The sequence below is a fragment of the Schistocerca cancellata genome, chromosome 2 (assembly GCF_023864275.1).
Source record: "Schistocerca cancellata isolate TAMUIC-IGC-003103 chromosome 2, iqSchCanc2.1, whole genome shotgun sequence".
Lineage (NCBI taxonomy): Eukaryota > Metazoa > Arthropoda > Insecta > Orthoptera > Acrididae > Schistocerca > Schistocerca cancellata.
Window position 1 is genome coordinate 662,108,374 of NC_064627.1, and position 25,180 is coordinate 662,133,553.

The following is a 25,180-nucleotide window of genomic DNA, read 5'->3' on the forward strand; positions in this document are numbered from 1 at the left end:
TACCAAATACACTCTATAGCCTGTAAGGTTCCGTACGGAAGATCGATTTATGCCATTATTAATCGAGGGCAAATGGCAGCGCTCTGGAGCCCACGAGAAACATAGGCTCCAGAATGAACTTTGACATCACACTATTCACCTTACCCACCATACTTTCACGAATGCTCGGCTCCGTGGAGGGCCCATGGAAAATCAGTATGTCACTGAAAACGTATCCGCTATATATATATGAGAAATACACAGACGCACAATTAAACGTTTCTTTATTTGGCAATATGATGACGTCACTTTATCACTAAACGAATTAAAATTCTAATATAATGTATTGCCTCTTCGCTAACAAGATACAGCTCAGTCTTCTAACGTAATCAGGCCGGAGTGGCCGAGCGGTTCTAGGCGCTTCAGTCCGAACCGCGCGACCGCTACCGTCGCAGGTTCGAATCCTGCCTCGGGCATGGATGTGTGTGATGTCCTTAGGTTAGTTAGGTTTAAGTAGTCCTAAGTTCTAGGGGACTGATGACCTCAGAAGTTAAGTCCCATAGTGCTCAGAGCCATTTGAACCATTTTTTTTCTTCTAACATAAGGTTCACTATTGTGGAGCAGAAGAATCTTAATGTTGGACTGTACAACATATAACGTTAAAGAATTCAAGCCTCTTTTGACAATAGCTACCTTTCTCCTTATATTTAAGTTTCCTGCTTATCTGAAACCAAGTCAGAATCCCTTCAACACACCAAAGCATCCCAAGTTCCTCAATTCAATCTTAAATTAAGTTGTAAATTATTATTTCAACAGTCAACTTGAAACTACAGCAACCAAATTTATTTATAAAACAAAATGGAGCACACAGTTACTATGAGCTGCAGTTTTCCAATCTTAACATTGATTCACATATTGATTGCATCTAGACTTTTAATGTATGCGACCTCACAAGTGAGTTTGCATTCGTCGATCATAATGTGATTGTAGAGGCTTTGATTCAAATAAACTCCTCTGTGATATACAACACTCATTATTTCTTATATGACATTTATTTACAAATACTTTAGAGTTGTTAGTTCTGACAACTGGGATCACTTTTCCAATGATATATTGAATAAGACATTTCACTGTAGAACTTCTTTCTTTTAGTAAAATTTGAAGACATGATATATCGCCGTTTCACACACGATCTATGTTTGTGCACATAGTTCAAAATGACTATCGCTAGTTGCCTTACAATGTAAATGTTGCTGAACTATGCATATGGTCGAAATCTTATGCAAACTAATATTAAAACTAAATAATACTGTCTACCCAAGAAATAAACAAATGTTCTCCAAATCAAGATAAGTACTGTTGTAAAAGTAACAAAAAATTTTTTTATACAATTATTTCTGTAACTTAAAACATTACAGTTTGAAGATACTCATATAACATCTGAAAACGCTTCAGTTATTATAGTGTTACAAAGGCATAAGTAGAGTATGGACAGAAGGGGGGGAAGGAGGTGAGGGAGCGGATGCAGGGACGCAGCCGGCTCAAACGAATTCAAGCAACCTGCTGAAAAAAATCTTTTAAAAACACCAACCTGCAGAATGTGACATTATCACATATGCCTTCCACTCTCTGTTGTTCCATGCCGGAACTAGTTTTCATAGATGAGTACTGCCTGAGTGACCAGATTGGGCGATATCGCACCATTTGGGCCACTAATGTTAGAATTTTGAGCATTTTTTAAAGAAATACAACCATCGCCAATGTTTTTCAATGTTTTTGTTGATAAATGTGATTTTTGGGTGACACAGGCAAATAACTAGCAGCTAATAATAAGTTATTTAAACATGTTTATTTATAAAGCACAATATAGTCCACTTTTGTTTGTTAAAATACACAGTTATTTGGTATTTCCATATTTATTAAGAAATTAACAGTGTCACTATGTACTGTACCAAGTACGATGCAGCCTATATTGGGGTAGGGAAGATATTGAAAGGCTGACAGCAGATGCCATAGTGGCGTACTGTGTGTGCAAGCACCCCATCAAGTGATTAGTGGCGCCCCCCAGTGGCCCATAGCTAATACATCCTGTTTACTGCAATGATCCATCACAATTTTGGGCCGCTGTGAGTTGCTATAAGTAGTATAGTCATTGGGCTTCAGGACCACACTATAAGCAGTTCAGACGCACAGGTTGTCTACATGCAGGGGCAGGTTGGGTGACTATCTTAAGCTGTGCGTCTGTCTTTGAAATAGGCCAGTCAGGGTACTTCTAAGGACGGCCAGTTCAAGAACATTTTTCCACGCAAGTTACTAATCGTTTGCTACCAATTATGAAATGCACTGTATACAAATTTTGCACCTGGGCTCCCCTCTTAGCCTGGTGCCCCAAGCGGCCACTATTAATTGTGATACACTGTATATGGAAATCTTGTAGTTGCAGGGTCTTGGTCTCTGTGCCTCTTAGATTATGGGTCAGTGCACATTCTAGCATCTGTCTGATGTGGGTTGTAATTTACTTTAAAGAAGTGTGCAGTAGAGATTACTGCTATGGTATGATCTCCCAACCTAATCTCCAGGATGAAATGCTGCAGGGATTGATGAGTACAGGCATATATCATGTAGAAATAGTGTTGAGGAAGACTGAAATGCGGAAGCAGCTTCCAACGACTGCAGCCAATGCGCCAAACATTGGTACTAGGTGGTTATCACATATTTCTTATTCTTTTCCAAAACTTTTTTGGGTACTTTACAAAAAGTAATTTTGTTGCAACTACCCATTTCATTAATGCTTCAATAATAGGTTCCAGTTTTTTCCAGACACACAAGGTCACGATTGATCCATAAGACCAGGTTTGGCAGGGGGACTATTTCACTTTCTTCAGTTTGAGAACAAGTATTTTTGCTCTCTATGACGTTGGAAGCAATTCTTTAGGCCACATTTTATTCAGATGTGTAGCATAAGTTTTAATGATTGATGGAAAAGTGCAATCATCAGGTAACAAATGAATCAGTGATTACTAATCTATGAATTATGTGTAGCTAAATTTTAAAGAAAGTGAGAACATATTACATCCTTGATGTGTACACATCTTTTACAAAAAACACATTCATATGACCAATTTATGCATTTCAGTTACAGTTTCTAAAATTTAAGTTCTAAAAACCTATATAAATGAGTAACACTTGGGTGTAAAGGAAGGATATACCTACATTGAGGTGGTAGATATTTCATCATCAAAGTTCACAGCTGTCCAGGAAGGACAGAAAATAATGAAATATTACTTATTGTATGTGGTGCAGCAGTAAAAATTTATTATTAAATTTGTAACTGATTTGGAAGTATACAGGTTGTGAAATTTAGTACACACAAATAGCTTTAAGCCAGCTGGGCATATAGTTGAACAGATCTTGGATGACAGATATGGGTATGCCATTCCACACTGCTTCAATCACTTCTAGACTTCATGAATCACAACAGCTGAAGTGCAGTGGCAAACCAGTCTCTCAGTAAAGCATAATCAGATGTTTTCAGCGTGTATGAGATCTGATGAACATACTGGCCATGGCAACAGTCTAACATTGTTTGTGCTGAAATAGGTCAGGATAACACAGGCAACATATGATCTTATGTTATTATGTTGAAAGATAACATCATAAGACCTCAAAGACAGGACATAACCACCAACATTAACACTTCAGAAATGTAATGGCTGCTTTCCAAATTACCATCTATGTGAAACAGAGATGACTGTTTTGTGTAGTCAGTGGCATCCCATAGCATTGTGCCAGATTCTGGGCCAATATAACGATGATAAATATTATCTGACAATGTTTGTTTTCCTTGGATATTGATACTTTCATTGCGATTCTTCATGCAGAACAAGGATTCCCCTGGAAAGGTGACAATGGGCCATTTTAGTGACACGTGCTGTCCCTGAGTGCAGTGCTGTCAGTCACATCTCGCTGCTGCTCTGTCAAAGGAACCCACAACAATGGTCACTTTGCTAACAGTCCATGGTACTCCTGATGCCTTCGCATTGTTCGTGTAGATATTAGTCTTGCTGCAAACAAGCCCATTTCTTGACTCAAACTATGTGACATCACAGATGAGCAAACTATATGTCTGTCCTCATAGGCACAAGTGTCTAGATTATGGGAGCTGTAAGTATATGGGTAGTTTGATGACCTTACAAAATCTCTCTTCTGGGACACATCCATTTTTGGGCGAAGTATGCAACAAAGTGCATTGATATAAGCAGGGATATTGACAGAGAACTACATTTATGATCTGAAAACATATTCCTTCACTGGCAGGATGAAAAATTTTCAATAAATTCCTGTTTTTCACATGTGTATAATGTTTTCAGTCACATATGCAATATTTCCAGACAAACTGAAATATGATATTGTCAGACCATTTTATGAGAGTGGTAGTAGAGAGACGTTTGTTATTACTGACCAGTCCCATTACGTATCTCCTTCTTTAAGAGAATGGAAAAAAGACTATTTATGCCAGAACCATAACAAACCTCTCTCAAAATAAAACAGGTAGTGCCAGTTTGGGTTTCAAAAGGGCTCCTCCACAGAACATGCTATTTTTCAGTTCAGGAATTAGATTATACAAAATTTCAGTTGAAAATATCGCAATCTGGTATTTTCTGTGAATTGTTAAAAGCATTCATTTTTGGGGTACACAGTATTCTTAAAGAGAAGCTCAGTGTGGTATCATAGATCTTGCTGCTAACTTGTTTTCACCCAATCTGACTAAAAGAATGCAGAGCATTGCATTGAGAAATGCATTGGTGTACACAATAAAACAGCATCTTCAGAATGGAAAATATTCACTTTGCATGTACCACAGAGATTGATATTGCGTCTGCTCTTGTTCTCATTACACATAAATGATTTTCCATCATATGCAAGAAGTAGAAATCTCTTAGCTGATGATTTAAGTATTATAAAGTTAATATGGAATAACTTCAACACTTGAAAAAATAAATACTATTCATTGGAAATTAGTAACTAGTTCTCTGCAAATGGGCAGTACTGAATTTAGATAAAGCACAATATGTGTAAATCACTCCTTCTAGGCCTGACCAAACCATTATTAATAATGCATGAGAGTACATTAATAAATAAAACAGGATAGTCCACATTCTTAGCTATTTACACTGTTAAGAACATGAATTTGAAGTCACATGTTACAAATTTTCTTAAAGGGTGAGTTCTACAACTTCTGTGTTAGGGATAATATCAGATTTTGGAGATGAAAAAGTCAAAAGGTTGCTTTACTTTCTCTGTATTTGTTTACTATGGCATCATATTCTTGGATAGGTAGTCACTCAGGCCAAAAATGTTTGTTGTCTCCCTGTGTGCTATGCAGGTGTGTTCAGTGAGTTAGTGTTTATATATGAGGTGTGTGAAAAAAAAATAATGAGACTGACAACACTGTGGGAGGTCTGGCAACTCTGCATTGTTGTACTTGCTTAGAGCAGTGTGTTCATTTCTTCCAGAGGCTCAGTCCGTGTTTCAGCTGTGTACAGCCATCATGTGATTTTTGAGAGCACCATTAATGAAGCTGTACTGTTGTGTATTACAAAAATGGAACATCAGAATTTATAAAATGTTATGCAATTGAGTTTTATGTTAAATGTGGTGAATCCGTGAGTGTGATCTTGGAAAGCTGGAACAGGTTAGTGGGTTAGATTGGTCTGTGGGTATCAAGAGCACAATTTTTTTGCTAGTACAAACGTTTTTGGAAGGCCAAGAACATGTTGTAGATGAACCTCACTAAGGGGGACATTCAGCTTCAAAAGCAATGAAAATGCTGAATATGCGTGTGCTTTTGTGGGATCAGACCAACATTTAACAATGAGGATGATGGGTGACCTGTTAAACTTAAACACTTTCACCGTACATCAAAGTTTGACTGAAGATTTGCACACTGCAGATGAGTGAATGCTGCATCATGACAATACACCATGTCAAATAGCCACTTCCATCATGAAATTTTTGACCTCAAAAGACGTTCCTGTGGTTCCATGGCACCTCTATTTACATTATATGAGCCTTAGTGACATTTTTCTTTTGCTGAAATTGAAAATGTCTTAAAAGGATGTAATTTTGGGATCCTGGAGAACATTCAAAAGAATGTGACTGACATGTTTAAGGCCCTGCCAAGTGAAGTCTTTCAGTGCTGCTACCAAGACTGGGAACAATGACTCGCCAGTGTATAGCTGCTGTAGGGAACTGCTTTGAATATTGTTGTTTGAAAAAAGTAAAAACTTTGGTAAATAAAAAATAAGTCTCAATACTTCTCTCACACACCTCATAGCAACTTGCACTTTTCATATTGTGACTGATAATATAATATCGCCTTCAGTGCCCTCAAAGAGGCACTAGAACTGGTTTTTGTTTTCTTGTGTAGTGTAGATTTATGTCACTTACAGTGCTACAGTCAAGTAGGTCATATGTTGCGGGAGATGGTTTGTACTTTCAATTTGTTGCCTCCCTGTGTACTGTATAGTTGCATTCAGTGAATTAGTGTTCATATAGCGGCTTGAACTTTTCACTTCAGAGGCACCACAGTTGGATAATTTTTCTCTTTTGCTGGGGTCTGTTTATACTTTTTCAGGTACTCCTTACTTCTTTGTTTGTATTTATGAGACCTTATTCAGTTTTTGACACAGTACAATATGGTTAGGGGCTGTGCTCGTTGTAAGAGGACACAAGGAGAATCACATGATATGCATTCACATTTGTGAATGTGGACTACCATTAGCTGTATAATGGAATGATGACAATGAAAATTTGTGTCAGACCAGTACTCGAACCTGGATGTCCCGCTTATCATGAGTGGTTGCCTTATCATTACCACCACGATTCGTGGCCGGATCCAAACTTCCATGTGTCCTCAACCATGTGTCGACAACCTGTACTCGCACACCCATTATGTTTATTCCCATACAGATGAGACATTTTACATGAAAAGCTTGCCAGCAGATAAATACTATATTGCTTGTTTAATTAATCATAATCATGACACAGTGTTCCTTCGGACATGCATGCGTGCCTGTGCAAAGGAACATTGCATAGGTAATTCAGAATAACATGGCACTGTAATATCATACATGCAAGCACAAGGAGAATTAGCTGCTGGCCATAAACAGCTAGAGGCTGTGCTGGCTTTGGTAAGCAGGCTTCTGGCTGCTGCTCAAAGCCATGGTGGCCTCAGGTGCCAGTGATAAGAACTGTGGCGCCTATGGTGCCGTTCGAATCCACCAGTGACCTGGTCATTGCTGTGTCTTCTGATACGCAGCATCTGACTGATTCATCTTCACTTGAGACTGAGTGGTGGACAGTGGTGGGCTCACATGTCACTGGGTGAAAGGCAAAAGAGGGAATGGGCGGCTCCTTGCTTGTATCAACAGGTATGAGGTGACGCTCAGTGTTGATAATACTGTTGAACCAGCCTCTCCTTTTGTGCAACAACTGCTTTTCCTGAACAGTTCAGAAAAGTGCACAGATATGCTAGTCATTGGGAGCTCCATCATTAGGTGAGTAATGGAGCTTCTCAGCAAAACAGCATGCAGGCAGGGAAGAATGCCAGTGTGCACTTGATATGATTGTCGGCAATCTCATCCATGATGTGGACGAGGCTCTGTTGGCAGCTATCAAGTGCCCTGGGTACAACCAGCTCCAAATGGTGACATGTTGACACAATGCAGGACACAAGCTAAGCTGAATATATGTAACATTGTACCCAGAGCTAGTCTTGGTCCTCTGGTCTGGAGCAGAGTGGAAGGTCTAAACTAGAGGCTCAGACAACTCTGCAATGGCATCAGATATGAATTCCTCAACCTCCACTATTGGGTGCGGACGTTTAGGAATCCCCCCAATTTGTTAGGTGTGCACTACATGTGTGAAGTGGCTGCTAGGGTAGCATGTGTGGTCTGCACATGGTTTTTTTTGTAGGTTACATAACTCCACCTTCCCCCCTCTCCCTCCTTAGGATCAGATACAAACTGACTGCCAAAATATAAGTTACATCAGCCACAATGAACTCAGAGAGTGCTTGTCCTCACAGATCTGATATAGAAAAGGTTAATATGATTTTCAAATGGCTCTGAGCACTATGGGACTTAACAGCTGTGGTCATCAGTCCCCTAGAACTTAGAACTACTTAAACCTAACTAACCTAAGGACATCACACACATCCATGCCCGAGGCAGGATTCGAACCTGCGACCGTAGCAGTCGCACGGTTCCGGACTGCGTGCCTAGAACCACAAGACCACCGCGGCGGGCAATATGATTTTCGTAAATTGTAGGAGCATCCAAAGAAAGATCCAAGAATTAGTATCATTTGTTGAAGTTGAACTAGGCATAGGTACCCTAAAGCAGCTTAATACGCTGTCGAGTGGTAGGGAAAGACCGGGAGACAAGAAAGCAGTGTTTACAGTTGAAAATATGTGTAATCTTTGATTTAAATAAAAGCTAACAACTTGTGTCAGTAAAATAGCTTTTAAAAATAATTAAGAAATTAAAAAACTTGCTGAATATTAATGAGGAAATGAGATTACAGTTAACATAAAAAAGAGCTTTTAAACAATTAAGAAGCTATGCAATGTGTCAAATATTAATGGGTATCTGAAATCAGCCAAAATGCATATTAATAATCAAAACCTTAACATTTACTAAACTTTCAAATTAATTTTAAATATAATACGTTAAGTGATTGCAGAAGATTTGGCATGAACAGAAGTAACATAAACAATGTGTCAGGTCCATAGGTGAGATACGTTCAGACCCAGGAGCAGTTATACCAATACAATTCAACCCTGCAACAGGTGGGATTACCCAGTGGATAATGTGGGTGGTTTGGACACCCACAGGTGTGCTAGTGGATGGGGCAGGTACTCCACAATGTGAACTACAACAAACTGAGAACTAACCTTTGAAAACTACTAACTTTGCACTGTTTTTCAAAGCTCCAGACAGCAGAGGTAAACCAGCCACATGCCCCAGAAGTGCTCCTTCCAGTTCAGCCCACCAGTTCTGTCACACTTTGTGCCGGTCAAAGCATCTTGCATGGAGAACCACCAAATATCGTACCCCGCTCTTGCAATCTGGTGATCAATGGATTGGTGCAAGCCAGCACAGTTCAAGCTCCCCCATTCTAACTTTAAACCCCCCCCCCCCCCCCATCACCCAAAGAATGGAGAAATGGGCTTAAGTCATTTTAACCTGAGAAATGTAGATCCTGGAAACCTTGCCCATTACAAGGTTGTGCTCCAAGAGGCTGATGGGGTTTAACACTTGGATGACGTAACAGGGTCCGCTAGAGCAAGGAACCAACTTACCAGGTATAGTTGTATTGCCCTGTTCCTGGTCACGAAAAATAGTGATGAAGACACAGTAACCAACTTTCACCTGGCTTGCTCAGGGGCACTTATTACATTGCCATGCTAGCCTTCATTGTGTGAGCTCAGTGTTCTTCCTGGCTCTCTTCCAGTTTAGCTGAATGACCTCAGTAGTGATTTTGTCTTCCAAAAGGTCATTTGCAGACCACAAACTGATGAGCAGGGAATTGAGAGGGTAGCTCAACATAAACAATGCAGGTATTGTATTCAAAACTTCGTGATGGGCCAAATTAAAGTCTATGTTAAGCCATGGACATAACAATTCCCAACTTTTGTTCATAGGAGTGGTCCAGCATAATCAATGAACTTTTTTTTCCATGGACTGAAGTAACTCTTGCCTAGGATTGGAATCAGAATTGGCAACCCTACAATCTTCGCATTGCTTCACTAATTTACACATGCCTTTATGCATAGTGGGCCAAATCAGCTACTGCTTAATTTTTATCAAGGTTTTATTCACACCCAAATGCCCACATATCAGGAAACTATGCAAATATTTAAAGATATCCAGAACTAACTCCTCAGATAAACAGATCTTAAAGCACTTAATCACTCTTGGTCTTATGACACACAACACCTTTTCCTAATTTATAGTGTGGCACATGTCCCCAACAAAAAGCCTCTGTTTGACCCCTGAATTAACAGATACTGGCTTTGCTTCTCCATTAAGTTCCTGAAGAGCTTGGGTTTCCCTATTAAAACTACAGAAATCACTTCAGTGCCTAAAGACCCCTGAAATGCCAGCTGCTCAATTTTGTGTTCCTGGAACATTTGGCTGAGGGAGTCCACTGCCTGACTGTCTTCTCCCCAAAATACGCACAGCCAAACTTGCAATATGTCCTGGGTCCAGCCAGCACCCTGGTCAAAGCCTGATTGTTGGTTTTGAGGACCAAATGCCGCTGCTCCAAATAAAAATAAAAACTTCTTCATGCTGTGCTTGAAATTTGTTTACTTGTGCACGAGTGGTGCGGCATGGCATGCTGTGCTGTGCTGGGACCAGGTGGGTGGGCACATGTTGTGCTGCGCTAACAGTACACGCACCTAGGGTCATGTCGAACGTGGAAATAGCCATGTCTAATGTATCTTGTCTGTCTAGCAGGTCCACTACTTCCTGCAAAGACGGGTTTTTAAATTTGAGGATTTGCTTGCGGATGCGGTGATCCACCACATTCTGCGCAATAGCATCTCTAATCATTATATCTACATATGAGCGTCCACATGAGCAATTGAAGTCACAATCAGAAGTTAGTCCCTGAAGGTCTTCTAACCAAGATTTATTGGACTGAGTAGGACTATGCCAGAGGCAAAAGAATTTATAGCGTGCAGCTACCACATTTACACTGTCATGGAAGTGGGAGTTCAAAGCATCAATCACTTCGGCATAAGTTTTAGTTTCTGGGTGGGTGGTAGGAAACAATTTTACGAGCACATGGTATAACACAACACCCACATTGGCGATGAAAAACGCAAGCCGCTCTGTACCTGGCATGTCGTGTGCTGCGAAGTGTGCCTCGAACTGGGCGATGTTTCTTGCCAGCGTTCAACATCAGGATTGAAGGTATGAAATGGCAGCACTGGAGGCGTCATTGGCATTGGTACAGGCGGTGGTGTCAGAGGCGCCAAAGTAGCTGCAGTTTGTAGTGTGACCACTCCATTTATGGCAGCAAGCAGCATGTCGTTTGCTGACCCTGAAAACGTGCAAGATCGGACAGCAAAGCCTGTTCCTGCAGCGAAGCCATGGTTTACACAAAATAAAACCTTATAGCGAATGGGAGAAGGATTCATACACCGATGAACACAGGCAAAGTAAGAAAGCTAAAGCATTACTGAACAAAAAAGAAACAGAGGAAAAAAAGGCGACATCCTCATCGGCAACTTTTGTATCCCACCTGGTAGGTGGCGCGTGGGACTGCTCCTGTAAACTGAAGGGTAGGCCGAATGTAGGAAGTGAGTAGGAGCAGGAAAAGGTGAAAATCTCTCGGTACTGCATATAGGGTAAAGCTCTTTTAATGGTGTATGAACATATACAACTGATATTACTTAACTTTGCATACAGATGAGCAGATAGGTGTAAAGCTGTACATCAATCAAAGTTACAAAGGCAAAATCTGTTGTGGCTCGCCCACTATGAAATAGAAACAATGTTGCTTGGTCGTCTACTCGGAATCAAATGGGTAGAATCTGAAGAGGCACTTGTAGAGCTGCACAGCACCAGCTAGTGGGTCCTGTCGTCGGTGTCATAGTGCCAACCTAGCAGAGTGCACCTGCATTGTTGCATCGTAGCTATCGATACCACACTGACGACAAGGCTCTGGAAGCATATGCTATAGGACGATGCTCGCCATCATGTTCTTGCAAAAGCAGGTCAGCTACCCCAGAATTGGTTGTGTCCCATTTCCCCCCATTGGTAACTCACTCCTTTCTTCTTCAAGTTGTTCAATGGAGCCACAAATTGGGCAGAATTTGCACAAACTTTCTGAAAAAAAATTGCCATTCAGATGAAGCAGGCTACTCCTTCCTTATTTATAGGAGGAGGAAATTTCTGAAGATCCCGGGCCCTTTCCTGGTCTATTTGAACCCCATCATTAGAGACCAAATTTCCTAAAAAGCAGATCTCACTCTGAGCCACATTTATATTTGACGGTTCTACAGTCAAACCCATTTCCTGCACAGAAACGAGGACCTGCTCAAAATGCTCGAGGTGTTCCGAAAAGGAGGCACTACACATGACTACACTGACCAAGTAATTATAAACTGAGTTGCACTTCAGATCAACAAAAATGGAATCTAACAGACATGACATGCAATCACACCACACCAATGGATTAGCAAAATAGAACACATTTGGTGCAAAACACCATCACATGCTTAGAATCTTCAATAAGAGGAATCTGGTGGTAGGCCTGGTTCAGATCTTAAGACAGTAAAGTAGCATGCCCCAGCAAACCAGATAAAATGGTTATACAAGTCCAGTAGAGGTACAGACACTAAAATGACTTTCTGGTTGAGAATTCTATAATTCGCCACCGAATGATAACTACGAGTTTGCCCCTTTGGTACCAGAAACGAGGGCGTCACAGAGGATGAAGCTGAAAATCATATCAGGCTGTTGTGAAGCATGTTATAAATCAACTGTCTTGAAAATTTCATTTACGGTAGTGACAGCCGATATGAAGCTTGGTGAACTGGAATATCTTCTGTCAACCTGATCTTCTACTAGATTCTGTTAGTGACTCCCAGTTGATTGATCAATACATCAAGAAAGCGCCCAAGTACTTCCGACAGAGCTTTAGCTTTGCACTCCCCTAAATGACTGACCTGGAACTGAATATCATGCACTGTGACACTATTAAACCCTAGGACCATTCAGCAAGTACACAGCTTAAAATTATTGCCAGGAAAAATTTAAAAGAAAACCACGTGGCAGCATTAGTCAGAATTAAGCCCATTCGATGCATGAAGTTACAGCCAAATAACAGATTAACTAATAACCTTTTGTTTACTAGTAATGCCACTGGCCAAGGCAGACAAGCCACTGCCCATTGGCAGTATGACATCTGTGCTGAGTTTCCAGCAAGAGAGTGAACTTACAGGTGCTGCCCCTCTCCAAATACCAACCATGATCAATAAGAGAAGTACTACTTTCTGAATCTATAAGGGCACAGACAGGTTCATGATTGACAAAGGTAAGAACTGACTAGTTACTGACCTGATATGGTTACACTGTTTGGGTTGTAAAGACCCCTTAGGACGCCCATGCTTCTGGCGTCAGCTGTTCGGTCACTCCCTACCCTGTAGAGGACAGTGGCACACAAAATGTTTGATTTCACCACATTGAAAACAACCTTTAGCCTCTAAAGAAACAGTTTACCTCTCACTCTGAACCATTTCCACATGTTTGCATTTCACTTGTCTTTCAGAGCTCCACTTCTCATCAGCGAAGCATAATCTCTCAATTTTACACACTAATTCATCCAACTCTGGAAAGATGGCAGGGCTTCACAAAAACACCAATCATGGCCAGTCTTTGGGCTTAATGCTTTCCACAATATTTTCAATGACTTTCTCCTTAGTTACTGACAATTCCAATGCCGTGACTGCTGGGCAAATCTCCTTGGTATATTGTTGGTGTGTCTCACCCTGGGGCTGGATGTGAAGAACATACTATTCATCAATTGGACCGTAACTTGCAGTGATATTATATCTTGGACAAGCTTTCTCCTTAAGTCACCTAATGTTCCCAAATATTCCAGAACCTCAGCCACTCTTTGACTTATACTTTTTGTGAGTGGATGCATCAACTGAAGCATCACGTGATGCAAGATGCCAAGTGCATCCATGTGTTTCTCAATGCATAGCAATAACCATAAAACCTCTACTGCTTGTAGTAATTTATCTGTGAACAACACTGGCAAATTCTGAAACAGGAATGAAATCAGATTCAGCAATCTTGCAAAGGATTTCAGCACTACATAATGATGTGCTTAACTCACAGTGCCATGACCTGACTCATTAGCATTATTTCAAGTAAGACAGCCCTACTTTTCAGTAGCTTCTATGTCACTCCAGCCCAGCTTGAACTGCTTAGCGTGAGTTAGTGAACTGATCACTGTTTACTCTTTGTTTAGGCGTGCACTAAAGTTGTTTCAAATCCTGCAATCTATTAAACCAGTGTTTAAGTTGTGCCTGAATACAGAATACCTGGGTATGTGTGGGATTGCTATTTGTCAGACAGGGAGAAACAAATTATTATTTGTGGGGACTTCAATGTAGATTCTCTGAAAGAGGGTAATAGGAAAAATGACCTTGAAGTAGTACTCGGTTCTTTCAATTTGACACCCGTTATTGACTTTCCTACTCGGGTGGTAAAGGATAGCAGCTCACTGATAGATAACTTCTTTATAGACCAAGATAAGTTTAACCAGATAATGCTCAGCCTGTTGAGAATGGTCTTTCTGATCATGGCACACACCTAGTTACAATATATGACATAGCTCAATTCAGCAGTACTAAACAGTCCTCCAAAGTAGTATGTTCAGTCAGTGATTTAACAATTGCAAATTTCAGGGAAAGCCTACAGCAGTTAGACTAGGATGAGGTGTACCGTGAACCTGATGGCAATTTAAAATATAATTTATTTTATGACACTTTTGTAAATGCATTTGAAAACTGCTTCCTCACGAAGATAGTTAAATATACTCGTAAGAAACCATGTAACAAACCATGGCTTACTAAGGGTATAAAAATATCTTGTAACCGGAAAAGGGAAATGTATCTGACAGCAAGAAAGAGTAGTGACCCAGAAACTATCAAACATTATAAAAACTACTGTGCTATATTAAGAAAAGTTATTAAAAAATCCAGAAGTATGTGTATCATGTCTGAAATCAGCAACTCTGATAATAAAATTTGGAATATTATTAAAAGAGAAACAGGTCAACCAAGAGCACAGGAAGAGAGTATTACCATCAAATTGAATGAAAACTTTACGAACAAAAAGTCAGAAGTTGAAAATATTTTTAATAATCATTTTCTAAATGTTGTGGATATAGTAGGATCCAGGTGTTCATTAGAAGATGCTAGGCTGTTAATGGAAGAGGTCATACCTATGCAATTTGATACAACTGAAATCTCACCCACTTTTACCTCTGAAATTAGGAAAGTAATAAACTTGCTTAAAAGCAAAAACTCACATGGAATTGATGGCATTTCCAGCAAAATACTAAAAGCTTGTTCTCAGCAGATAAGTAAGATTCTCAGCCACCTGTGTAATAGCTCTCTGGAACAGGGCATTTTCCCTGATAGACTGAAATATGCTATTGTTATACCTTTGCATAAAAAAGGGGATAGATCTGATGTCAACAATTACCGTCCAATCTCCCTTCTAACAGCTTTATCCAAAATTTTTGAGAAAGTAATGTATTCAGGAGTAGCTTCACATATCTGTAAAAATGAAGTACTAACAAAATGTCAGTTTGGTTTCCAGGAAGGTTTTTCAACAGAAAATGCCATATATGCTCTCACCAATCAAATTTTGAATGATCTGAATAACCGAACACCACCCATTGGGACTTTTTGTGATCTCTCAAAGGCTTTTGATTGTGTAAATCATGAAATTCTGCTAGATAAGCTCAAGTATTGTGGCACGAGTGGGACAGTGCACAAATGGTTTAATTTGTACCTAACTGGAAGAGTGCAGAAAGTCGAAATAAGCAGTTCTCATAATATGCAAAGATCAGCACATTCCTCAAACTGGGGAACTATCAAGAATGGGGTTCCACAAGGACCGGTCTTGGGTCCTTTGTTGTTCTTAATATATATTAATGACTTGCCATTCTATATTCATGAAGAGGCAAAGTTAGTTCTCTTTGCTGATGATACAAGTATAGTAATCACATCTGACAAACAAGAATTAACTGATGAAATTGTCAATAATGTCTTTCAGAAAATTACTAAGTGGTTCCTTGTAAACGGACTCTCACTGAATTTTGATAAGACACAGTACATACAGTTCCGTACAGTAAATGGTATGACACCATTAATAAATATAGACCTTAATCAGAAGCACATAGCTAAGGTAGAAAATTCAAAATTTTTAGATGTGTCCATTGATGAGAGATTAAATTGGAAGAAACACACTGATGATCTGCTGAAACGTTTGAGTTCAGCTACTTATGCAATAAGGGTCATTGCAAATTTTGGTGATAAACATCTTAGTAAATTAGCTTACTATGCCTATTTTCACTCATTGCTTGCATATGGCATCATATTTTGGGGTAATTCATCACTGAGGAATAAAGTATTTATTGCACAAAAGTGTGTAATCAGAATAATAGCTGGAGTCCACCTAAGATCATCCTGCAGACATTTATTTAAGGATCTAGGGATATTCACAGTAGCTTATCAGTATATATACTCTCATGAAATTTGTTATTAACAACCAAACCCAATTCAAAAGTAATAGCAGTGTGCATAACTAAAATACTAGGAGAAAGGATGATCTTCACTATTCAAGATTAAATCTAACTTTGGCACAGAAAGGGGTGAATTATACTGCCACTAAAGCCTTTGGTCACTCACCAAATAGTATCAAACATCTGACAGATAACCAACAAGTATTTAAGAAGAAATTAAAAGAATTTCTGAATGACAACTCCTTCTACTCCATAGAGGAATTTTTAGATATAAATTAAGAAAAAAAATTAAAAAAACCCAAACAAAAAATTATAAAAAAATTTAAAAAAATAAAAAAGTTGTTATATTAACTTAATTACATTGTTAAATTAACTTAATTATGTCATGTATTGGAAAATTTGACTCGTTCCACATCATTACGAAATATTGTATTCATGATCCATGGAACTAGTATTAATCTAATCTAATCTCTAAGCTCCAAAAATTCTATATAGTTGGGCATACTGAGAGGACCATTGAACCCAGACAAAGCAGGACCTACCTCGCCAATGTTTTCAGTGGTCAGGCACAGTGGACAGTGTAAGGCAGTGAACAAACATATGGCCAGGTCAGCAATGCTGTCATCTCCAGCTGCTCCATGAATATGGAGTTCATAGATAATTTGCTCCTCTTTAAGACAGGCCAAATGCATGCAACCTCTTGGCACCATTATACCAGTGCTGCTATCCTGAAACATAACTTCGACTTAGTAGCAATAGTTTCTCCTCTCAGACCAAGGTTCGTATGCAAATATATAACTAATTATAATTTCCACTGCAATATTTACATAATTGGCCACCCCCTTCATGTAAAACCATGATCCAGTTCAGCCCTGTGACAAAGGGATAACTGGAAGGACAGGTCAGGCGGTGTGGTGGGGCAGGTCCCACGCAACTTTAACCACAACAGACTAAAAACTAACCTTAGAAAACTAGTAACAGTGCACTGCTTTACAAAGCATGGCACATAATTCATTATATTACCCTTTAAGAGTCAAACACAAATAAATAAACAAATGTCTACCCAATCAGTAAATATGGTGATAACCAGGAAAGCATTTAACAACCAGTAGTGCTCTGATCACAGGAATGAGAAAACTAATAAGGCTTACTTGCCCCAAAATTAATGGGCAAACAGTTACCTGTACAAATTATGCAGCAGGAACAGTCATTACACTCTATTTTGAAATGGAAGAAAATTCAAACTTGCTGTCTTCTAAAATGTTTTGCAGTAAAACACTAGCCAAAAGTAATGAATTGGGCAGCTCTTACTAATGTAAACTCCCCTACTTCAAATAGCTAAGGAACAAAGTCTTAGATGTTAAACTTTGTTTACCAGGCTGCCTGTAACTACTACAGTGGAAAAGTACATTTTTAATTTTGCAGAATTTACCATAGAAAATATCAAGGCGGGTCAGCTAACATCCCCACCAAAACGTTTTACAAATGCTAAACAGAAATGATTACAATGTAAAGGCACTCTGATAAAGCTAGACTTAACATATTTAAAAGGAAGAACAACACACAGTTCAGCCCTCCATATGGTTGGCGATAAGCTGCTAGAAATATGACCAGTTTAAACAGGGAGTTCTGATTAATGTACTTCCACTAGCTCTGTAACACAAATGACATAACTTCCACACATTTCACAAGCAATTGTGACTAACACCGGTAATGAACTGGAGCTGCTTCTATTAATGTAAACTAAAGTTCTTTTGGAGTGAATCCCTATAAACAGCAAACGCAGAAGGCCTTTCAGGAAAGGGAAACTATTTGCAGTCCTACAACTTTAACAAAACAAGGCACAGAAGCCACAGTAATAGTCTCACCAAAATATTCGATGAATTGGTAACAAAGTGGCACTCAAAATATCTACATGTTTGATGCAATCAAATTACCAGAGTTCCATCACCAACACAGGCAACCAGAAACATGGTCTTTGCGGGATGAGGTCTGTGCTCTGCAAAAGCTGTTTATTATCAGCTCCAGACAGTGGTGGTAAATCGGCCTTGCACCCTGCGAGTGCTCCTTCCAATTCTGCCCACCAATTCTATCAACCTTTGTGCTGGTCAAAGCTCCTCAGACAGAGAACCACCAAGGATTATGTCCTGCCACTGCGGTTTAGCGATCGATTGACAGATGAGAGCCAGCAGTGCTCAAGGCTACAATGCTCAGATAGTGTTAGGAACAGAAAGTTGGTTGAAACCAGAAGTGAGCACCAATGATTTCCGAAGTTCAGGCTAGAATATTTTTATCATAAGGAGAGCTTAGACATCAATGGTGGTGGCGTATTTATTGCAGTAAAGAATTCTATAATATCTAGCTATTTATTGCAGTAAAGAATTCTATAATATCTAGCTATGTCATCACGGATTCCTGATGTGAATTATCCTGGATGTAGCAAAGCCTGAAGGAGCCATCAAAAATGGTATCAGTTGCTTTTATAGACTGTCAGTTTTAAGAACTGTTGCGGTAGAGTGTTTCAGACAGAACTTTCAGAATATCGTTAATAATTTTGCTTATCAACCCATTGTGACAGGGATGACTTGAACTTCCCAGAAATAGATTGGGAGAGTCATGGTATCAAAACTGGTGCCAGAGACAGGGACTTGTGTGACATTAATGTGAATGTCTTGTCTGAAAATTACTTCTAGCAGATAATGAGAGAACCAACATGTGACGGTAATGTCTTTCATCTACTAGCAACAAACAGATGAGAACTTATCAAATCAGTGAATGTAGAGGAAGGTATCAGTACACATAAAGCTGCGATAGCACCTGTGACCACGGGTTTCACAAGAAAGGGGAGAAAATATTTTTGCTTTGCAAGAGTGACAGGATACAAATTGCAGAGTATTTGAGTGTTTAGCATTAAATATTTGGTGATGAAGATGATGATGTGGATCACAAATTCAAAATCATCATTCAGTGTGCCTTAGACAAGTATATTTGGAGCAAGGTCTTAAGGAATGGGAAAGACCCATGGAGGTTTAATAGCTGTGTTAGGAAACTGCTGCACAAACAAAGAGAACTTCATCACAGATTCAGAAGTAGTCAAAACCTTGCCAACAAACAAAAACTGAACAAAACGAAAACGAGTATAAGCAGAGCAATGAGAGAAGCATTCAGTGACTTCGAAAGTAAAATTTTGTCATCCTATCTGAGAAAAAACCCTAGGAGGTATTGGTCTTATGTAAAATCAGAACTGTTTCGAAATCCTCTATTCATTCACTCGATAACCATACTGGCACCGAAACTGAAGATAACAGAGAGAAGGCCAAAATACTGAATTTGCTCTTCCAAAATCATTTTGCCATAGAAGATCATAATGCAGCTGCTCCTTTCAAGCATCGTAAGAACATCAAAATAGCAGATATTGAGATAGCTGGTCATGGAACAGAAAAGCAACTACAATTGCTTAGTAATGGAAAGGCATCAGGATCAGATGAGATAGCTATAGAAATTTATAGATACTACAAAGATTATACCAAAGAACTTTATCTCCTTCTAGCAGCACGTAATCGTGGGTTTCTGGAGCAACAAAGGATACCTAGCGACTGAAAGAAACTGCAAGTCATTCTCGTTTTAAAGAAGGGTCGGAGGACAGGTGCACATAATTGTAGGTTTATATCATTAACATCTATCTGTTGCAGGCTTATGAGTCATATTTTACTTTCAGTAATTATGAATCATCAGAGAACAAAAATCTCCTCTATAAAAATCAGCATGGACTCTGCAAATAGAGATCTTGCAAATCTCAGCTCGCTCTTTTCCTCCATGAGATCCATAGCGGTGCAGCCAACAGTGCTCAGATTGATGCCATGTTCCTTGACTTCAGGAAGGCATCTGGTATCATCCCCCATTGTCATTTAGTGAAAAAAATGATCTTACAGTACGTTGGACTAATTTTGCGACTGGATTCAAGACTACTGTACAGACAGAACTCAACACATTGGTCTCAATGGAACAAACTCAATGGATGTAAGGATAATTTCCAGAGTACCCCTAAGGAATGTTACAGATGAATCACTGTTTACAATGCATGTAAACAACATAGAAAACATCGGGAGCTCATTAAGACTGTTCACTGCAAAAAATAAAGTAGCAAAGCCAGAAGACAATATCAATTTACAGAATGACCTGCAGAGGATTGATGAATGGTGCAGGCTTTGGCAGTTGACCCAGAATGTAAATAAATGTAATATATTGTGCACACATAGGAAAAGAAATCCATTGCTGTACAACTCCACTACTGATGACAAATTACTGGAAACAGTGTCTACCAAAAAATATCTAGTAGTAATTATCCAGAACAACTGTAAGTGGGATGACCACATAAAACAAATAGTAGGAAAAGCAGATGCCAGAATGAGGTTCTTGGAAGAATCATAAGGAAATGTAAATCATCAATGAATGAAGTGGCTTCCAAGGCTCTTCTTCAACTGATTCTTCAGTATTGTTCAACTATCTGGGATCCTTAAAAGGCAGACCTATATATGAGATAAGAGAAAATCCAATGAAGAGTGATGCATTTTGACACAAGATCATTTAGTCACCACAAGGGCGTTACAGAAATACTCTACAAACTCCAGTGACAGACATTACAATATAGGCACTGGGCATCACAGAGAGGTGCACTTTCGAGAGAGCACCTTCCAGGGAAGAGTAGCACAACATGTTACTTCTTCCCACATACAGCGCATGAAATGGTCACAAAGAGAAAAAACCCAGCCTCACTCCCTTCTCTATTATTCCCTTTGCTTCAAATTTCATAACTGCAGTCTGGGTCTACACAGGTTATAGATAACATGATGGTCCTTGTACTTTATTATGTTTCTAAATTTCTCCTTGGTTACTTTTACTGCTTGCTCAGTGTATAGATTGAATAATGTTGTGGATAAGCTACAATACTATCTTGCTCCTTTTCAACTACTGCTTCGCTTTTACATCTATTGACTTTTATAACAGCAACTGGTTTCTATCAGTATGTGTATTTTATTCTTGACAACTTCAGATTTTCAGGATGTATTGTGATTTATTCTTTTGATCTTTTGTGTGTCTGAAAACTTTCATCTTAACACTTACTTGGTTATTCATTAATTAATTTATTTGTTCTAGAGTCAGAAATGTACAATCAGATCAGGAAATAGGTAACTTAGACTGAGAAAATAATATATTCATTCATTTGATCTGCACACATCTTGTAGCAGTTCCTCTTTTGACAGTTTTGAATATCTGTGGTTCTGGGAAGGATCCAGATGATGTTCATGGCCCAAAAGGTTTAGTAGGAATTTTTACCGTTGCCTAGAGACCACAAAATTGCATCATCTAGTGAGATTCTCAAACTGACAGCAGTCTTCAAGGAGGCTCCATTCTGATTCCCCATTCATTACTAACTCTGTGCTGTGCTGCTGTCATTGTGAGACATGGGTGTGGTGTGTCAGTTTGCAGGAGACCCAACCAAGCGGCATCGGGATGTGGTGCGGTGGGCACTGTGTGTGCCTGCCTCCTGCTCGCCACGGCAGGTGGAGGCAGCACTGGGAGCAGCACTGCTTCAGGCCGGGCGGCAGCTGGGAGTGCAGCTGACAGCTGAGCTCCAAACAGAATACTGCACAGTGCATGAACAGCAGAATGGGCTGCCCACATCCACCATCCTCTACCTGTGAGTGTGACACCATAAAATACAGTTTCACACCAACAGGAGAAAGTCATTGACACATTTACAATATAAGATTCCATAAGGGATAACTTCAAACTAAAAATGCTATGGATTTTTTTGTGAGTTTTTCCCTGTCAGGTATCCTTTATCCAGAAGTTAGGGTCCCAGGGGCAGAGGTGGCCAGAGGGTTGGGAAGCTGCTTGAAAGTGGGAAGTCAGGATGATTGGTGTTTGTGAGCAGCAATGGGCAAATGTCTTATGCATAGTGATTCAGCACTTTGCACATGATAATACTGGACAGTAAACTGACAATTTAGCAAACAAAATTGTAACTGGACATGTTCAATGGGAAAGCTCTTCCAAAGTAAAAAATACTTTCTTTTTATTATATTTGTGGAACATAACATTTCTTTTACATCTACATCTACATTCCACATAGCATGTTATGGCAATAAGTTCCAGTGGCCTTCAGGCTTGAAGCTACCTCAGACCAGTGCAGGTGGTCTAAGAAGTTGTATTGCCTATCCCCATGTATAGTCTGTCTGCAAACTGAAATGCTAGCAGGAAAGTCCCCATTCCCTCCACCCACTTATGTCATTCCTACAGGATGTTTTGTAAGATTACCGTATTTACTCGAATCTAAGCCGCACTTTTTTTCCGGTTTTTGTAATCCAAAATCGTGTCTGCTGCTATCTCATTTAAATCCTGTCTGCTTAATAAACTACGAAACTAGAGTGAGACAGCAGCAAACGCCGAAGAATATACATATCATTTCATGTTTATATTCGTATTATTCTTATGCCTAATAGTGATACAGTCAGAAATGAAGCACGTCAATTGACTAGATTTTTAAATCTAAGATGACTAATTTCTGTGCAGAATGTTATGTACTAAAGAGACGTCTGCAAAAATTTTCAAACAGAGAAAAATTTTCGCTAAACTCTCGTTCAGAACATCTTCTATCATACGCAGTCTATTATTTGGTTCTTGTTGATCATCGCCAAAGAAAGAAGCAGTGTTAGTAACAACAAATAGCAGTCTCTTGCCATTGTTTCACTAATGAGACGATTCCTCTCTTTTTCTTTTTTTAATTGTAAGCGGCGGTAGCGCGCACAAAAGCAAGCCACGCCGCGACCGGCGACAGGCCGTAAACACTGATTATCAGAATGCAATAAACAGTGCATGACACAGTACAGTAATGCATTTTCAGCTTAGAGTGACGTAAACACCTATAACAAAGAGAACGGCACTTATCAGATCAAAGAAAAATAAGCAATCGATCCAAACCAGACGAAGCACATGAAAAAGGAAGGGTACCCGTATAAATATGGACGGAGCGCCTGACGCATAGCAATGGCTACCTGGTAAAGCCTAACTGCTAAGCTTACTACGCGAACCAAACTACTGTAGCTGTATCGTCATTCATTCGACCTAAATTGTGTCTCATATTACAATGGACCAACTTTGTTTCGATTTGGAGGTGCGGCCTAAAACTTTACTCTCCCCTTGAATTTTGAGTCTCATATTTTAGGTGCGGCTTAGATTCGGGAAAATTTTTTTTCCTTGATTTCGAGTCTCATTTTTCAGGTGCGGCTTAGATTCGAGTGCGGCTTAGATTCGAGTAAATACGGTACAGCAACCCTTCCACAGTATTTATTTTTAATCAGGGCTGACACATTGTGTAGGCATGCACAGTGGTGTTTATTGTCCACCAAATGCAGTAACACTATACAGAAAACAGAAATGTAACTAACTCAAGAAGTGCACATCAACACAACCTACATAAATCAATGCATTGCTAGTTGAGAAACTAATTCTTAGGTATCCTGTATGGCAGTTGTAGCTTTCTCCCATCCCATATATTGCACACCCTTCAATTTACAGTTACCTGCACATTTTGAATTTGCTGCATGGCTGATCAGCTGTTGGAAACCTGGTTCTGTGCCATCTAGCAGTAATGGCCAACTTCTGATCACTGGCACACCAGAGCCATGCACGAAAGTGGAGAAAAATGGAGAGGCTGGTAGTCGACCTGGTCTTGGAACGTGTGGACAGGAAAGAACACTGTGAGCATAGATAGAAGGAATGACACTAAAAACTAAGACAGAGGCCATGGCACGACTGGTGGAGTCTTGTTGCCACACTGGTTATATGCCAGAGTAAAGCAGAGTGTGTGGTTGGATAATTTCTGGTGTCTAAAGTGATGTGGAGTGTTCGATGCACTGAGAAATAAGGTAATACATAGTGTCTGAGCTCTTACTTTGGAGAAGCCTCTTAATGCCTCTATACCTTGGATATGGAATCTGGCTTCAGCTGTATTTGTGTTGCAGGCATCAAATGTCAAAATCAGTTACCAGGCATCCTATATCCCATCACCTCTTCCAAAATGACTACAATCTGCAAGAGCGCTATGAGCATGAGAGTAATTTCATGTTACAATTTTCTAAGTGTGAGCAGTCACCATTGATATTTATTTGATTGATACCTTTACTTCATGACATGTGATGAATTTGTTTGCTGGACCATGTTTGAATGTTTGCAACTGAACTGGTTCGTCACATGTGGGCAAGTCCTTGGATATGGCTTGTTATTCTGTGATATTTACTTATGATTATTCTTTGACAAAGTCTTCATCAAAAGTGTTCTGCTGCTTCCAGGAAGGTTATGATTAAATTAATTGTTCATTTAATGAGGAAATACTTAGATCCAATTTAATGTGTTACTTTTTGGAGAAGTGGAGAACTGACTTTCCTCCTCTGATCAGTCTGTTTTTGTTCTCTGGATTAGATAGCAGTAGTATTTTATTAATTGGTTACCTTCAACTTCATTTGTTCCTTTTAAAAGAACTGAGAAATTTTAAAGAAAACCCTATTTCCTTATCTTTGGTAAATTTTGAAGATTGCTGTCATTGAGGTATTGGATTAATGTATGTAGTATTAAGACTGTGTCTTGTGAGTTTTGCTGGGAGTATTCCTTATGAATAAATGTGCAGAGTAAGGTCCAACCTGTGAGTGTGAATCAGCACAGTTCACAATTCTGCCCTTTTGAAGTAATTTTTTATTGTTTAGTTCAAAAGTCCAAATTTTTTAAGTTCATCAACTGGTACAAAATACAGCCTATAAATAGTCCATTGGCATGCAACCATTGACAGGAGTACACCATTACA

The 25,180-nt window shown here is 39.4% G+C and overlaps 1 protein-coding gene across 1 annotated transcript in view; it reads left to right on the top strand.

Annotated features, from left to right (window-relative positions):
• The window catches only part of LOC126157368 (nose resistant to fluoxetine protein 6-like), a 176,046-nt gene that overhangs the window by 16,023 nt on the left and 134,843 nt on the right, over positions 1–25,180 (top strand). Inside the window, exon 3 of the mRNA XM_049916370.1 lies at positions 21,801–22,018. Coding sequence (XP_049772327.1) covers positions 21,801–22,018 — 218 coding nt within the window. The remainder of the gene's footprint in view (positions 1–21,800; positions 22,019–25,180) is intronic.